Source organism: Cavia porcellus, unplaced genomic scaffold (assembly GCF_034190915.1).
Source record: "Cavia porcellus strain 051 isolate PalLab524CR breed Dunkin Hartley unplaced genomic scaffold, mCavPor4.1 scaffold_17, whole genome shotgun sequence".
Classification (NCBI taxonomy): domain Eukaryota; kingdom Metazoa; phylum Chordata; class Mammalia; order Rodentia; family Caviidae; genus Cavia; species Cavia porcellus.
In genome coordinates, this window is record NW_026947500.1 from 14,836,520 (window position 1) to 14,854,878 (window position 18,359).

At 37.4% G+C, this 18,359-nt stretch overlaps 1 protein-coding gene across 1 annotated transcript in view; it reads left to right on the forward strand.

Moving 5' to 3' along the window:
• The window catches only part of Sptlc1 (serine palmitoyltransferase long chain base subunit 1), a 73,640-nt gene that overhangs the window by 17,237 nt on the left and 38,044 nt on the right, over positions 1 to 18,359 (forward strand). The window contains exons 4-5 of the mRNA XM_003467525.5: positions 14,855 to 14,948; positions 15,494 to 15,566. Of these exons, the coding sequence (XP_003467573.1) occupies positions 14,855 to 14,948; positions 15,494 to 15,566 (167 nt within the window). The remainder of the gene's footprint in view (positions 1 to 14,854; positions 14,949 to 15,493; positions 15,567 to 18,359) is intronic.

Consider the following 18,359-nt stretch of genomic DNA (forward strand, 5'->3'; position numbering starts at 1 on the left):
AAAGCTTTTGATAAGGTCCAACATTCATTCATGATAAGAACCTTACAGAAAATTGGAATAGATAGTCTTTACCTCAATATGATGAAGGCTATGTATGGCAAACCAACAGCCAGCATCATATTAAATGGCCAAAAACTTAAGACCTTTACCTTAAAATGAGGCATAAGAAAAGGATGTCACGTGTCACCACTCCTATTTAACATAGTACTGGAAATACTAGCCAGAGCAATTAGACAAGAGAGAGAAATAAAAGGAGTAAAGATAGGAAAAAAGGAAGTTGTTATCATTATTTGCAGATGACATGATACTCTACATGGAACACCCCTGAAAAGATTCCTAGATATGAAAAATAAATACAGCAATATAGCTGGATACAAAATCAATACTCAAAATCAACAGCATTCCTATTTACTAACATGAAAATCACTGACAAGAACTTAGAGAAGCCACACCCTTAACACTAGCATCCAAAAAATTGAAATACTTACGAGTTAATCTCACGAAAGAAATAAAAGATAAAATAAAAGGGAAAATTCTAATACTCTGAATAAGAAATCGAAGAGGATCTCAGAAATTGGACAGAATCCCTTGTTCATGGATAGGAAGAATAAATATTGTGACAGTGGCCATTCTTCCAAAACCATTGTACAGTTTCAATGCAATCCCAATGAAAATACCATTAACATACCTCATAGATCTAGAGAAAGCACTCCTAAAACTCATCTGGCGCCAGAAGAGACCTATAATAGCAAAGACAATTCTAAACAGCAAAGGCAAGGCAGCAGGCATCACAATCCCTGACTTGAAGTTATACTACAAAGCAACTGTAATAAAATCAACATGGTACTGGAATAAAAACATACCTGAAGATCAATGGAATGGATTAGAAGATACAACCACGATTATAAACACACTCAACCACCTTATCTTTGATAAAGGGGCCAAAGATGTACACTGGCTGAACGACAGACATTTTAATAAATAATGCTGGCAAAACTGGGCCTCCTTATGCCAAAAACTAAAACTAGACCCATGCCTATCGCCATGTACTAAACTAAAATCTAAATGGATCAAAGATCTGAATTTTAAAATTGAAACACTAAAGCAATTGAAAGACAAGTTAGATAAAAATCTTAATTACATAGGGGTAAAAGAATTCATGAACAGGAATCAAACCACGATGGAAAGTATTTCCCAGAGTCAATAATTGGGAACACCTCTTATTAAAAAGTTTCTGCACATCAAAAGAAATCTCCAGCATAGTGAAAAGAAACCCCACAAACTGGGCAGAAAAATTAGTGAACTGCCCCTCAGACAAAGGACTTCTGTCTAAAACATATAAAGAATTTTAAAAAATCAGACCCCCAAAATTCAAAGATCCAGTCCATAAATGGACATCTGAGTTGAATACACAGTTCCCAGATGAAGAAATACAAATGGCAAATAAATACATGAAAAACTGTTCATCGTCATCGGTCATTAGAGAAATGCCAATTAAAACAACACCAAGATTCCATCTCGCTTCAGAAAGAATGGCCAGGGTCAAGAAAACTACCAGCAAGTAATGCTGGAGAGGCTGTGGGGAAAAAGGTTCTGTCCTGCACTGTTGTAGGAGTTTAGATTGGTGCAACCACTGTAGAGGTCAGTCTGGAGATTTCTCAAAAAGCTGGGATTGGATTTGACCCAACTATTCCACTTCTAGGCATAATTCCAGAAGAACTGAAAACATCATACTAAAGGGATATATGTTCACCTATGTTTATAGCAACACAGTTTGTAATAGCCAGATCTTGGAAACAACCTCAGCGTCTATCAACTGAGGAATGGATAAAAATGATGTGATATTTTTATACATTGGAATACTACTCAGCTATAAAGAATGATCACATTGAGATATTTATAAATAAATGGTCGCAACTTGAGAACATACTCATAAGCGAAATAAATGACACTCACGTGTAAATACTATATAGTCTCCCTAGCGTAAGATATGATGAGTACATACGATTTTATGGTAATCATGATTCCCCATTACATTGCTTTGATGTGTTATGTTTTCATTCATTAGTTGGAATGGTTTTATCCTGATTTGTTTGATTTTATTATGTGCGATGGTATAAGAGCTATTTTGAAGAAAACAAAACATTATATTAGCCGGTTCTCATTTAATATCATCTTGCTTTGCAGTCCTATGCTTTTGTTCTTCTGTTTCCATTGGTTCTATCATGTTGTGTCTCATTGGATTTCATTATGTGTGATAGTGTAACAGATCTTTTATGGATAATGTGAGAGTATAGTAGCAGTTGTTTATTTTCTGTTACTTTGTTCTGAATGACCTGTAATACTTTCATTTCTCTTGAATGGTTTTATACTATTTTTTTATGTTTGCTACTATAGTATATGAAGAAAAAAAAATCCTATCCTGTTGCTGTATGACTTCCATTTATAAGTGATTTGTAAAGCATGGTGGCAGCCACAAGAGTAGAAAAGAAGAAGAGTAGAAATTTGGTCACCTGGGTTAAGGCAGTACTGGCTGCACCTAGTTGCAAGAACAATTGAAATGTGTTACAGGTGTCCTGGGAGGGACAAGTGAATAGATGTGTTAGTATGTCTTGATCCTTTCAGTGTGCCTTGCAGAGTCAGTGTAATTGCAGGATGCAACACAAGGCACTGAGAACCCACCTATGTGGCTACTACCTGTTAGATCATGGAAAGTAGTCGGGCCAGATGGCTTAAGCATACTATGTCAAGCATCATCTTTTCTACATGTCATCCTTGTGTTATTTCTTCTGTCTGTTACCTTTTGTCTGCTTCCCCATGTTTTCTCCATTACATTTTCTTCATTCCTTCCCTCATACTTAACTTTCTAAGTTTTATTTTTTTTCTTTAAAGAGAAAAAAGAAAGGACATAAAAAAAAAACAAAGCATAAAAGGGTACAAGTAATACAGAATATCAAGAAAAAGATATATAGTAAGAAATCACTAGTTGATAGGTTACATATTGTCTTAGAAACAATTGTCCAAATTATAAGATGAAAGCATATAAAGTGAACATTCATACAGTGATATTGGAGACAGTTCCCATCAGTGATCCAACAAAAGCTCAGTAATATGGGTTTCCATCCTACACACTCAAACATACCAGCCGTTATATCCCTTAGTCCACCTTCCTTTCCTCTCTTTTTTACAATAACAGTTACACCTTTTGGGTATTATTACTCCCACAGTTCTTATTACTTTTTTTGAAGAGAATAAAACCAAACTTGACTAAGCTAAACAGAGTCAGTTAGAAGGATGGGCATAGTACATGATGCAAAAATAGAATACCAGGTGATTAAAAGTGGTTACCATTGTGCCTCTTGCTATTTTTAAATTGAATTGCCTATATCATCAGGTATAATAGAATTAATCAAAACAGAAGAGAACAAGACCAATAAAACCTTCACTGGAGACCTTACAGGACTTCAAAAAAAGGTAATAGGCAAACCATAATGGGCCTCATAGTATATCTTATTGCCTTCAAAGTGGTTGCCTGTACCCTCAAACTTGATACCATCAAACAAAATAGAATATAGTATAATCAGACAGAACAAGATGGGGAGGGGAGAGCAGTACTGGGATTCAAATCAGGTTAACAGGAAAACAAAAAAGTTACTATAATATTTCCCACTATTATTTAATTTAGTTATCTCTTAAAAAATGAGAAAAAATAGATTCATTTGAAAAAGGGGGGAGATTGAGATAAAAGAGGACATTGTAACAGAACAAGGAAGGTCAGATCCGAACAATTTAAGCATCATTGTGTTTCACCACCAGATAATCTAACATAATAGTAGTCACCATAGTGCCTCTTTCCTTGAATTATTTGCGTATAACTTCGTATGCTATAGCATCAGGCATATCAAGACAGTGTGAACCCATTCAAGAGAATGAAAGAATTACAGGGTATTTAGAACCAGCTAATAGAAAACGAACAACGGTTTCTATATTATCTCTTTGTTATAAAAAATTTTGTTTATAGTATCACATATAGTAAAATATAGTAAGATACAACATGTTAAAACCAGTGGAAACAGATGTACAACAGCTTGATGGGACTTCAAAACAAGATGATATTAAATCAGCAGTTGCTTCTATGTTGTGTTGTTTTCTTCAAAATAGCTATTTGTAGTATCACAGATACTAAAATCGAACAAACCAGGTTAAAACCATTGCAGTTAATGAGTGAAAATATTATATGCCTTCAAATGAATATAATTGGGAATCATGATTACCACATATTTTTATGTATTCTTATCATTTCTTACACTAGGGAAACTTTGGTATTTATACATGTGAGTTTGATTTATTTCACTTATGAGCATGGTCTCAAACTGCATCTGTTTATTTATAAATATATCAATGTGATCATGCTTTATAGCTGAGTAGTACTCCATTGTATAAAAATACCACAACTTTTTTATCCATTCCTCAGTTGATGGACACTTAGGTTGTTTCCAAGATCTGGCTATTACAAATTGTGCTGCTTATAAACATGGGTGCACATATATCACTGTGGTATGATGCTTTCAGTTCTTCTGGCAATATGCCTAGAAGTGGTATAGCTGGGTCAAGTGGGGCTTCCAGTCCCAGCTTTCTGAGAAATCTCCAGACTGACCTCCACAGTGGTTGCACTAGTCTACACTCCAACAGTGCAGAAGAGTTCTTTTCCCCACAGCCTCTCCAGTATTTGTTGTTGTTGGTTTTCTTGATCTTTGCCATTCTTTCAGGAGTGAGATGAAATCTCAGTGTGGTTTTAATTTGCATTTCTCTAATGACAAATAATGATGAACATTTTTTCATTTATTTATTTGACGTTTGTATTTCTTCATCTGAGAATTGTTTATTCGTCTCAGATGCCCACTTTTGGATTGGGTCTTTGAATTTTGGGGGTCTGATTTTTTTTAACTCTTTATATTTTAGACAGAAGTCTTCTGTCTGAGGGGCAGTTCACTAATTTTTCTTCCCAGTTTGTCCGGTTTCTTTTCACTATGCTGGAGATTTCTTTTGACATGCAGAAACTTTTTTTAATAAGAGGTGATCCCAGTTATTGACTCTGGGAAGTATTTCCCGTGCGGTTTGAGTCCTATTTATGAATTCTCTACCTACTCCTATGTCTTCAAGGTTTTTACCCAATTTGTCTTCCAATAGATTTAGTGTTTCTGTTTTAATATTTAGATCTTTGATGCACTTAGATTTTATTTTTAGTACATGGTGATAGGCATGGGTCTAGTTTATTTTTCGGCATATGGAGAGCCAGTTTTTCCAACACTACTTATTAAAGAGATTGTTGTTCTTCCAGTGAACATGTTTGGCCCCTTTATCAAAGATAAGGTGGTTGAGTGTGTTTGTAGTTGTGGTTGTATCTTCTAATCTATTCCACTGATCTTCGGCTCTGTTTTGGTTCCAGTACCATGTTGATTTTACTACGGTTGCTTTGTAGTACAACTTCAAGTCAAGGATTGTGATACCTCCTGCCTTGCCTTTGCTGCTTAGAACTGTCCTTGCTATTCTAGGTCTCTTCTTGCTCCATATGAATTTTAGGAGTGATTTCTTGAGTTCTATGAGGTATGTTGATGGTATTTTTATCGGGATTGCATTGAATCTGTATAAAAGTTTTGGGAGAATGGCCATTTTCACAATATTTATTCTTCCTGTCCATTCGGTCCTTCTCAGGTTTTGGTACTAGAGTAATATTTGCTTCTAGGAATGATTTAGGAAGGATTGCTTCCCTTTTAATTTCATTGAAGAGTTTGAGGAGTGTTGGCATTAGGTCTTTGTGTTTCTTGTAGAATTCTGCAGTGAATCCATCTGGGCCTGGGCTCTTCTTTGTAGGCAAAGATTTAATTACATTTTCGATTTCATTATTAGAAATTGGGTTACTCAGCAGTTTTACATCTTCATCATCTAGCTTTGGTACTTCGTATGCTTCTAGGAATCTGCCTGTTTCCTCTGTGTTATCAAACCTTTGAGAGTAGATGTTTTCGAAATAGGTGTTGATGATTTTCTGTATTTCTATAGTTTCTGTAGTGATTTCTCCTCTTTCATTCTTTTGTTTTTATTTAAAGAAAAGGAAACAAAAAAATACATGGAGATTAAAAAAAAAGGGTAGAAATAATACAAAATTACAGAAAAACAAATGGTAAGAAATTGCTGGTTGATAGGTTACATATTGTCATCCTAGAAATAGCTGCTCAGGTTACAGAATTAAAATATTTAGAATGACAGTCAAAAAGTGACACTACAAACAGTTCTGCTCAGTAATATGGTTATCCGTCCTACACATTTGTTTTACATCTCAGGAGGGTAAGATTAAACATATCAAAACAGAACAAAACAGTTAAAAAAACAATTTAAAGAAATACAGATTTCAAAGCAAGTCCACTGGAGATCTTGACTGTCTATCTAACTGTCTCCAGTTTCTTACCAATAGTTGTCCTCATCTTCACCCGCTTTATATACTTATTGCATATTATAGAACTAATCAAATCATTACAGGATGATGAAGGCCTTTTAGGTCTTCAATATCTAACATTATGGAAGACAATAATAACCACCATCGCATCTCTCATTCTCATTGTGATAGCTGTCCCCATCTCTACATATGCTGAAATTGAACTCAAGAAACCAGTCCAATGTCATTCTAATCAGCGAACAATAGTATTGCTAAAATTTATATCATAATGCTACAAAATTAGCCTCAGGTTTCTTAGTGTCTCTTCCTCAGAGTATCTGTTCATTACATCTTGCATTATATAATCTGTTCCCGTAAATAATTAAAAAAAAAAAACACGTGTGAATTTCTACATATATATCTATCCTCTCTGTATTATAGGGAAAACCAAGTCGTAGCAAGACAGCAAAACAATTTCCTCGAAAAACATGCAATGGATAAGACATATAAGACCACAATATAGATGATCTTCCATAGTTACTATGTTTTCTCTTGTTATTTTCAATTGATTTGTCCACAACGCTGGCTTATTATAGTTAAACATAGCATTACCTATTTTTATAAAAACTTAACTTTGAAAGCATTGTAGGATTTGAGATCTGTTAATAGTTAATACCAGTATGGATATCCTTTACATCTTGTCATCTTCAGAGTAGTTGCCTCTACTTTTAGGGTTGATACTAACAAGCATACCGAATTCAAATAAAATCAGCCAAGGCCAACCCGTAGTCTTATGATTCAGATTCATTTTAAATCAGTCATAGTAAGACAATGTAAGTAATACAGGATTTCAGTTTAAGTTAATAGGAAAGTAAGGATAGTTACCATGGTATAACCTGCTATTTTTGGGTCAAGATGTCTGTGCCCTCCAATCTGACATGAGTGGACAAAGCAGAACAAATGAAATTCAAACTAAATATGGTGATAAGACTACTGTGTCTTTTAAATCCTTATACACCATTAACAATGACCTCTGCCTTTTTTTTTAATCGTGTTTCAGAGCTGTCTATACTAAAGACTATAGCTTACCGTCTCTGCCTCATGTCTGCTACTCCACTTTTCTGCTATAATTTGTCCACCTTATTCCCTCATTCCACTGTCTGACCCGTTCATTCAGGCCTCTCTGCCACTGTTGCTGGAATCCTGGTATCCCTTCCTCTCTTTCTCTGGAATGTCCTTCAGCACTCTCTGTAGGGTTGGATTGGTGGCCATGAACTTCCACAGTTCCTCCTTGTCTTGGAAGCATCTTATTTCTCCATCAATTTTGAGAGAGACTTTTGACGGGTGTATGAGCTTTGGTTGCATATTATTTTCTTTCAGGACTTGGAATATTTCTCCCCACTCCCTTCTTGACTTAAGAGTTTATGTTGATAAGTCTGCTGTTATTTTGATAATTTTCCCATTGTAGGTAGTCTGCATCTTTTCTCTGGCTGCTTTTAATATTCTGTTCTTTTGGTGGATTTCTGGAATCTTGATTATTATATGTCTAGGTGTAGATCTGTTTTGGTTGTAGGTAACTGATGTTCTGTATGCCTCTTTTATCTGGATATCATTTCTTTTTGCTATACATGGAAAATTTTGCTTTGCTATATATCTGTGAATATTCTTTGTATTTCATCTTTGGTTGCTCCTGCTTCCTCACTCACATTCTTTATTCTTAAGTTATGTATCTTTTTGTCATCTTCTAGTTTTTGAATTGTTTCTTTCTGGTTCCTTGTTATTTTTAAGAGGCTTTTTCTTTCACGATCATATGCCATAAATCTCTCTTCAAGTTTCAGAAGGCTGTCTTTAGTTTCTGACAAGGCATTTTTCCAGTGTTCAATGGAGTTTTTAGTTTCCTGGTAATCTCTTTGGATCTGTTTCATGTATTCTAAGTTATGTTTAAATTCTTCTTCAGAAGTTTCTCTTTCTTTTCTGATTTCCTCAGTTCTTCCATCTGTGTTCTCTTGGGCGGGGCTTGTCAGTTCTTTAATTAATCTCTTTATATCTTGCCTCACTTGGATCAGGAGTACAGCTTTAAATTCATCTATGATGTCATGAAGATATTTTTTAATTTCGGCTGATGCTGTGTCAAGTATTGGATGGTTACTGTGCTTGTTCTCTTCAGTGTTTACTTCTGTGCTTATTTTCTCATGTTGGGCAGCTGGAGATTTTTTTTATTCTTATCCCTTGTCATGTTTCTGGTTTCTTTCAGACTGGAGTGTCCTGGGGGGGGGGTCCCTGGCCCTCTCCGTATTGCTTAGGGCCTTTCAGAAGTGTACTGACTTGAGTTTTTGCCATCCTCCCCAATTTGCTGTTATCTGGGGTAGGCTGGGATGCAGGGGCGGTACAGGCTAGCCTCCAGCCTCTGTGCCAGTCAATCCGTAAATTAGGCTGTACTTTCTGGATGTCACTGAGTTGTGACTATTTTGTATCTGCTTATTGGGCCCCAAGCAGAGGCTTGGTTTAGCCCCATTAGCTTCTGCCAGTTCTCTCTGTACCAGAAGCAGCTGACTAATGTCACTGTGGCACAGGTTTCTGCCCAAATCCCAGCTGTTCTCTTCCAGACTTCTCTGTGACAGGAGCACCAGGACAGCAGGTCTGCCCAAATCCAAGATGTCTTCCACTAGTTCTCTGTGCTACGCTGAAGCCAGCACGGCGTCAAGCTCTGCCCAATTTCAAGATGTCTTCCACCAGACCTCCCTACAGGGGGACTCGGTGATGTCACCGAGCTGTAGGTTCTGCCCAACTCTAAGATGTCTGCCGCCAGACTCTATGTTATTGATGTCCCCGTGGTGGTGGGCACTGCCCAGTTCCAAGATGTTCTCTGGCCAACCCCAGTAGCCGCGGGGTCCCCAGTACTCACCAGGGTTCAGTGCAGGTCCTCCTCTTGGGTCTACTGCACACCACGCTGCTCGCCCTCCCTGCGCTCTCGGCACAATGTGAAATGGTCAGAAAACTGCACAGCGTTTGGCTTCGGAGCTCCAGAGCCTTTCACAATCTTCTCTGGTGCAGCAGGGCAGTCCTGGCTGCTTCTTGGGGTCCCAGGTCTCAGTTTCCAGCAGTCACCAAAAGCCAACACAGCTTTTCCTGTTGAGTCCACGGTTCAGTTTGCTGATTTAAAGGCGTGGGATTTGCAGCCTCCCGTTATCAGCCTTCACAGGCTCAGCACGACTTTAAATCCTCCAGCTCCGCTGTCTTGGTTAATAAGAATCGTTATCCATTCGTCTGGCCCTCTCCATGTTGTCATATTCTAGCTTCTAATATGATTTCTCCAGAGAGACTCTCGCCTGATCCCCTAGCAAGCTGCCATTTTTTCCTCTCCTCCTCTTTCATTCTGTATTGCATCAATTTGAGCTTTTTCTTCCCTTTTTAAAATAAGGTTGGCTAGGGGCTTGTCAATTTTATTTAGTCTTTCAGAGAACCAACTCTTTGATTCATTGATTTTTTTAAGATTTTTTTTTAGTCTCTATTGCATTGATTTCTGCTCTGATTTTTATAATTTCTCCTCTTCTTTTGGCTTTGTGCTTGACTTGCTCTTCTTTTTCTACATGTTTGAGGTGTAACATCAGGTTATTTATTTGCATTCGTTCTGTTTTCCTGATGTTTGAACTCAGTGCAATAAATTTTCCTCTGAGGACAGCTTTCATTGCATCCTACAGATTCAGTAAGTTGTATTTGTGTTTTCATTCGTTTGTAGGTATTTAATTACATGCTGTTTAGAATAGGGCTTACATCCAAGGTTGAAATATCAATTAGGCAGGGAATAGTGCCCCTAGAGTGGGAATACATACAGATTTATTGTTAATCTAAGAGCTTTCTTTTAAGTAGCCATCCATTGTCTCCTTTATGTCTTGTTGAGGGTAGGAGAGGGGCAGCAGCCTTGTTTTGGAACATCTGGCTTTCCCTGTATCCTCCCTGTTTGCTTCCCATCTTGTTTTGTTAATTGTTTTTTCAGGTGAAGATTAGCCAGGAAACTCAGTGAGGCCTTGCCTGTTTACAGGTCCCTTTCCCCTACATTTCTGCCTCTGGGATCTCAGTCCAGCTACTGTTGGGGAAGATGGGTAATGACTGATCTGGCTTCCTCGGGCTGAGTAGAGTCTGTGTTAGGAGGCAGCAGATGTAAATCTTTAGCAGAGAGGATTGTCCCATGGACCTTGGCAGAAGAAGTTTGGTACCTTTACTTTGGGTTTCCTCTGCATGTTATCTTGGAGTTTGGCAGCCTCTAGGTAAGAATAAATAAAGTTTACCAAGAAATTAAAGTACATATAACCAAAGCATGAATGCTAGAATGGAAAGGCTGATTGGGGCAGGATCCATTCTAGACATTGCTCTTAAGAGATTAGAATATCAGTTGTAACCAACCAGCTGTTAAACCTGTCTACAGATATAGCTGGAAACTTCCAATAAGGGTCAGTGATTGGAACCCACTTTCTGCATCAAACCTATATTGCTATCACTTTTGTGTATCTTTGATAATACTCCTCTTTCAGGTGTTCAAAACCAAGTTAAAGTGAGACCTGTGTAACCAATGGGAATTTGTAGAAGATAATCTCTTTTACTGAAAAGAAAGTTTATTTTACACCCTTGAATGGTAATATTTTTAAAGCACTTATTTTTCCAGTACCCCTTGGAAAACCCTTTCTTTTTATTCTGCCCTCTGTGGTAATGGTGAGACTAATATCATTCTAATTGGTGTCCCTCTTTTTTTTTTTTTTAAGCCTGGTGATTTTCAGATGGTTTATTATCTGTAGGATTCTGCAGCTTGACTATAATGTGTCTTCCTGTAATTTATTCTTTGTCTTACTTGAGATTTAGTTTTCCTCTTCAGTCAATTTGTATCTTTTGTGACTTCTGAGAACTTTTTAGATGATAACTGTTTAGATGTTGTCTCTTGCTTTTTTCTCCATGTATTTTTAACATTTTCTTTTTATTTTCTGTGTCCATTATATGTTCTTTCATATTTTTGCTTCATTTTATAGTTTCACTTTTCCAGTCTGTAGTTTCACTGTCATTTTTCTTCTGTGATAGGGCATTGGGGTTCTAATTTTATTGACTCTCAGTTTTTATTTCTGGAAGTTTTGTCTGGTTGGTTTACATGTCTACCTGTTGTCTTACTCTTAGCACCATAGCCTTTCTTTGAGTTTATGCTTTTCTTTTTCTTTTTTTTTTTTTTTTTTATTTTTTTTTATCGGTACCAGGAATCGAACTTACGACTGCCTGCTTGCAAGGCAGGCACTTATGCCGCTGAGCTAAATCCTCAGCCCTCGAGTTTATGCTTTTCACCCTCGTGCTTCTTGTTTCTGTTGTCTGAAATCTGGAATAATGGTCTCAGTGCATCTGTTTTGCCTGCTGACTTTTGCTCATGAAAATTTTATGGTTTTGATTGGGAAGGTTTTTGTTTCCCCTCTCTTGAGTCTTCTGAAGCCTTAATTACAGAGATGGTGTTTTAAATAGTATGATTTTCTTCTGTGAGGTACTATATAGAGGTCTAGGCTACAGAATTCATGTGTTAATTGATGCATTAGTCAGGGTTTTACTAGAGCAAACAGATATAACACAAGATAATACAAATGTATAAGAAATTACAAGATTGGCTTATGATGATTAGTCAGAGTAAGATGAGGAAGCATGCAGAGGGTGTCTGCAAGCCAGAGGCTGAAAGATTCAAACAAAGGTCTGGCGTTCACTACAGTGTCTTGTGCAAGTCTATATCAGCAGGCTGATGGATCTGCATCAGAAGGCTGAAGAATCTATGCCAGAGTCTGAAGGATCCAAGGCAGAAGCTGAAGAGTCTGTGCTAAAAGTCAGGAGGTGATATCCAAGCCAAAGGCAAAGACTGAAGCTCCAAATAACTGAACCTCATCCCTCCGTCATCTTTCCCTCTTATACCATACAGGAGATGAGCCACCCTAGGGTGCAGAACTGGTAAACTGATTTAGTTAAGCTTCTAAATGTCTCCGGTTGATACAGTTAACTACTACAATCCACCCCTTGTCAACTTGATAACTAGACAAATTTCTTTAAACCAGTCTCCAGATACAAAGGCATGCATATAATTGTGTGTCTCAATTACTTTTCTCTCATTGCTGAGAAAAAATACTTGACACCCAAAATGAATAAAGGAAACGAAGTTTGTGGAGATTTCAGTCCATAATCAGCTGACTCTAAGGTAGAGTGGCACATGGCAACACTTCATGGCAATGGGAAACAGCACAAGCAACCAGAGCAAAAATGGAGGAGCGCAGAAAGAAGACTCTTTCCCTTATATTGTATGTAGGCCACATTCACTTGGGTGTGGCTCCCGAGTGCATAATCCTAGCATTGGACTATGAGTCATTCACAGAGTCTAGAAACACCCCCACCATTGACTGCATGAAGCTTTGGGAGACATCCAGACTCAGACCATAACAGTCACCCAGTATGACATTTCTGGTAGCCTGGATGAGTCATAGGTGGGAGACTGGTCATCTCATTGGAAGCTATTTTTCTTCTCTGCTCTAAGTGATAAACAGAAATTGTTTCCCTGAATTGTATCATGCCTCATTGCTGGCAGCTTACGGGCTTGGATGTATGTGTTCTTAGTAGTTTATTTTATATGTGCATTACAGTTTTATACAATGGCCTTGATTCTCATTGTAGCAATACTATGTTAAGGTTAGACTGGTCTGTCCAGGGTTTTGTTTTTCTAATTTTTTTGTTAAAGTGGGCCTGTAGCCCCTCCATATTTAGGTAGGATTTAGGACACTTCAGGAGTGTTCTAACCCAGTAACATAACAGATTCAGAATCACAGTGGTTTAAGCTACTAGGTGATCATGGATTTTTTTTTTTTTTTTTTTTTTGTCTTTTTCCTTTTTATCGGTACTGGGGATCGAACTCACGACTGCCTGCTTGTAAGGCAGGCACTTATGCCACTGAGCTAAATCTCCAGCCCCGACCCTGGATTTTAAGGAAGTGCTTGAAGGCCTTAGGAAAAAGACAGGAAATGTTTAGAGGGTGCCTTTTATGTTCTATGCACCATTGTAATGACAATTAACTTGAGATGCTTCCCTGACTTCATAGATGAAAAAAGTGATCACAGAGATCAGGTGATATTTGTAAGCATCCAAAGTTATTATTACCCAAAATGCAGATGGTGTTTGTTTCACAGTTCTATAGATCATTTTCTCTTCAGTGAGTCTTCCTGCCTTTTATGTGAATCAGTCTGCTTATATGAATTTACTTCATGTTGTCTTTCTTCTTTTTCCCTGATTTTCTAGCATTTTGCATTGCAGTTTTCATATTGAAAATTGTCTGTGGAAACTTTCTTAGACATTTCTGGCTGTATAAAGCATACTTTATAGAGAGACCTAGTACACAGCCTACTGTATTCTCAACTTCTGAAAGAAAACTGAAACCAGTGTTTCTTGGCACATTCTTTACCTAGCCATATGCACATGATAGCTTGCGTGTCTTCTGTTCCCTTCCAGTCTGTCTTGTTTCCTTTTGTTAGAATAAGCTAGTTGTTACTGAATGACCTGCCCTGACAGCTCCTCTGGCTCATGTTTCTGAAGCATGGCTGTGGCTTGGGTGTGTGTCTGCAGAGAATAGAGCACTCTGTTCAGGAGCTCATCCTCCTGTTCCAGCCATGCTCAACCCTGGCTCTTATGTAACTTGCCATCTTAATTGTCTTTTTTTTTTTCCAGGAGGTGGAGATACTATTAAATATCATTTCAGAAATTGGAAGTATACTTCTTTAATGACTTCTTAAGCCACATTTATTTTTAAACCACTTACCTTATAAGATCATAAGGTTGCTCTGTCTATTCTTGCCTTTAATCTTGTTCCCTGTATACTTACTTCTTGTTTGTCTTATTCCATATTTTTTCTTGTAAGATTTATTTTTACCTGTTTCTTTCTTAAGAACATCTTAAAACTAAAGAAAAAGTTTTGCCATTTATTCCTCTTAGAATTGTAGCTCATGTTTCTTTTTTGTTTAAGGAGTACTTATTTTTTTTAAATTAGTACCATTTGTTTAAGGATAACTTACTTGAGACTAATGGGAAGACACTGATTTTTAATGTACCATTCTCTAATTTTATTTGAGGGAGGGGTAGATGGTACTGGGGTTGAACCCAAGACCCTCCCACTGAAATACATCCCTAGTTTTTTTTTTTTTTTTTTCCTTTTTGAGTCTGGTCTTGCTGAGTTGCCCAGGCTGGATTTGTGACCTGCCTAACTTAGCATCCCAGAATGCTGGGATTATAGGCAGGCACCACAACATCTGGTTTTTAATTTTACTTTTGAAAAACAAAACAATAGGTTAGAATGGAAATAAGGTAAGAAGATAGCACATGACATGAATGTGTGTTAAAGCATACTGCTCTTTGTCTCCTTACCAGCCCTCCAAGCCACAAGATTGTGGTGAATGGGAAAGAATGTATAAACTTTGCCTCCTTTAATTTTCTTGGATTGCTAGATAACCCTCGGGTTAAGGTAAGTAGCACATAGCACTGACAAGGGTAAGCACTGCTTAGTAAAGAATCAAGTCATAAAGTTAAAAGACAAATGTGGACTGTCAGAGCAAGCTCTGTTGTTTCCCATTACTGCCTGACAGACTTGGAACCTGGAATTAAACAAGACCAGAGTGCCTAATGAGGCTCAGTATTTGGGTGATAAGACAACCCCAGTAAGCAAGACTTGGTAATACAGAAGTGTCTAGAAAATTGCCCACATTCTTTTGGGATTGTGGACCAGCAAACATTTTTTGTGAAAGACATGACCACAGATGCAAAAATTATAAAACTATTGAGCTAATCAGGTGATGAGAATCAAGCTAGTGTAACTTTTCTACATTTTAAATCAAATACCTGAATCTTTACATTTTGTTTTTCTTATATCCTGTTAGAATTGTGATAGTGTAAGGAATAAAAGAAAATGTGGGAGGGAAGGACAAAGGAGAAAAAAGAAGTGCAGGTTAAAGAGTAGGAAATCTTTATGCTCTTACAAATTATTAAAATATAACTGCTTTTTCACTTAAGGCAGCAGCTTTAGCATCTCTAAAGAAGTATGGTGTGGGGACCTGTGGACCTAGAGGCTTTTATGGGACATTTGGTAAGTTGAATTCTTTTCCAATTACTACTTTCAGGGGGAAAGATTGATTTGATTTTAAAGCCCCTTGAAATACATATCCTTAATCAGTAATGTGTGCAGTCTCTTACCTTTTATTTTAGGGCTTGGAAGCTCTGGTGGAAAATGCATGGGTCTGGGTTTGTAGGGTAGAGAGTTCACTATAGATGCCTTGGGATATGGTTTATTGGCTGCTATTGCATCTGCCCCCAAGTCTGGAAATTGTCATGCATGACAGCAATCAGGTGATCCAGGCAGCTGTAGGTGCTGTTCTCTTCAAGTTTTGCACAAATCCAAGCCTTCCTTGTCTCATTGTTGAAGTGTCTGAGGGTACAGTACCACCCTTGCTTATGTGCCAGACACCAGGTCACAATGTGGAGGGCAGAAATACAGGGAGCAGTACGCTTTGCACAGAAGAGGTGGCCTTACCCATCGTTTCTACCCACTGTCCCTGGTAAGGACTAATATTGGGCCATACTAGCCAGAGTCAGCTGGGAGAGTCCCAACTGCACAGCCATGTACCAGGAAGAAGAATGAGAACCATTTTGTTATGGAAGGGTGATAAATTAATGTAGCTCTTTCTGAATGTAGACAAATGGTTACCGAGGTATTTGTGTGTGAATGGCCCTAGGACAGGCTAAATGATAGCAGATAGCATGAACTCCTTGCCTCAGAGAAGCTGGATGGTTATTTTTATTAAGTGTATGTTGTTCTTTGCTTCTAAAATATCATTAAATAATTGTTCAAAGGCTATATTACTATAAATAGCATTCTGGCTTTTAAAATGTCCAACTATGAGGAAAGCAGAAGAGGGAACTATCTTCTGTCTCTTCTTTTTCATTTCTGAATCTTTTGGTTTTTAAAGTTTAACATGTTTTTATATCATGAATTCTTGTTCCTTAGTTTGGGATTATACTATTTCATGTTGGAAACGCATGAGGAAGATTAGTACCCAAGAATCTTATAGCTGAAAGGGATGTCAGAAATCTTGTGTTCCATCATCTCAGCTACTCAGACTAGGAAGTGAAAGTCCAGGGAAGTTAGTGTTTTACTCATTAAACCCACCATCCCGACTGTCAGTCTTGATGGCAAGAACAAAGGACTGAGCTTGGATCAGAACCTCCCACTTTCCTCTGTGCTAATCATTTGCTTGGTTTTTATTAGAAGGAAATGATTTCCTTGCCAGAGTACTAGAAAACTAGTACTTTATGAGGTTTCTGGTAGTCAGTCATCTGCTTAACAAGGCTTTCTTTCTATGACTGTTTACTGGGATGAAAAACTTGCTTTCTTTTTTTTTTGGTATTGACGGTCGAACTCATGACCTCACACATCCCAGGCAGGCGCTTGTGCCACTGAGCTAAATCCCCAGACCCTAAAACTTGCTTTCTTAAAGCCTCTTTTTCTTGTGGTTTTATTTGCATGTGTAACCTTGACCCTAAGAGTCAAGCTGGGAAGATAGATGAGAGGCATAGTCCCAAATCAAACTGGATGAGAGGCATAGTCCCAAATCAAACTGGAAAGAGAGTATTTCAAGTCTTTAAAACCAGTTTTCTTAAAGTTGTGAAATATGTGTTATGTAGCTCTGTCTGCTTTCCTTTTAGGGAATCTGTACCTTAGCATACTAGGTACTTTGAAATATAGAAGTCTTTAAATTAATAGCTGTTTAGTCATTTTTCTCGATGGAGTAATTCAGTACAGGACATGAACTTCGAAATAGAAGATTCAGATAGATGTGAAATGTCTTCAAACCCTTCAGCCTATCCTGTCTACTCCACCTGGAACCTTCCCACAGAAAAACATGCTACTATATCAGCAGTTCCTTGTTAGTTCTTTTAGCTACTTTTCTTCAGCATATGCAGATCACTTCCATACATTTGTGTTATCCCTATTTTTGCAAAAATGATATATGAACATGTTTTTATTTTTTTACAGTTTTTTTTAATTTTGGTTTCGTTTGGTTTGATTTTTGTGGTATGAGGATCAAACTTAGAGTCTTGCACATTTATCACTGAGTTGTACCTCAGGCCAAACATGAATGTGTTTCAAATTTAAATTGGATTTAATCTTTCAAGTCTGAGTGGGCCACCAGAGAGAGGCAGTAGTGAATACATGGCTGGGTTGTATGATTTGTTTGTCACTGATTCATCCTTGTTCTAAAACTGTAGTTGAAAGTTCAGACAGACTTTAGTATATGAACCAAGTTGTGCTGGGACAGTTTTGTAAGGAGACACTGCACCTAAAGAAATGTGTGTTGTCCTGCAGGTAAACTCGTGACATTCCTTCTTTTTTTTTTTTTTTTTTTTTGTTCTTTTGTTTTAATTATCTTATCTTTTTAATTAAAAATGAGGTGAATCCTTTTGTGCTTCTGAGGTTTCCTTTTAAAATTCATGCCCATATTATTTGTTTAAATAACTATGGACAAACCGTAAGTCTGTACCAACTGAGCCCTAGCTCATCTTTCCCCAAGGGCAGCCCATTCTTGGTTCTTGTGTCATTCCTTCTTGACAGTTATGCAAACCCTTATTTACTTGCACACTTATGGTTTTCTAAGAGGGTTTTTTAAATCTAATACAGTAATTTGAATAATTATGTTTAATATTAACCTACCATGAAATTTTAACATTTGATTAAATCAGAGAAATTTTTTGAGTTCGTTAATAGTCTAAAATTTAAGTCTCTGAAATAGCCACCACAATTTAAATATAAGTAAAATGTATTTACCTGAACTGATTGTGAAGGTTCGGGGCTCGCCCAGGTACTACTAAAAAAAAAAAAAAA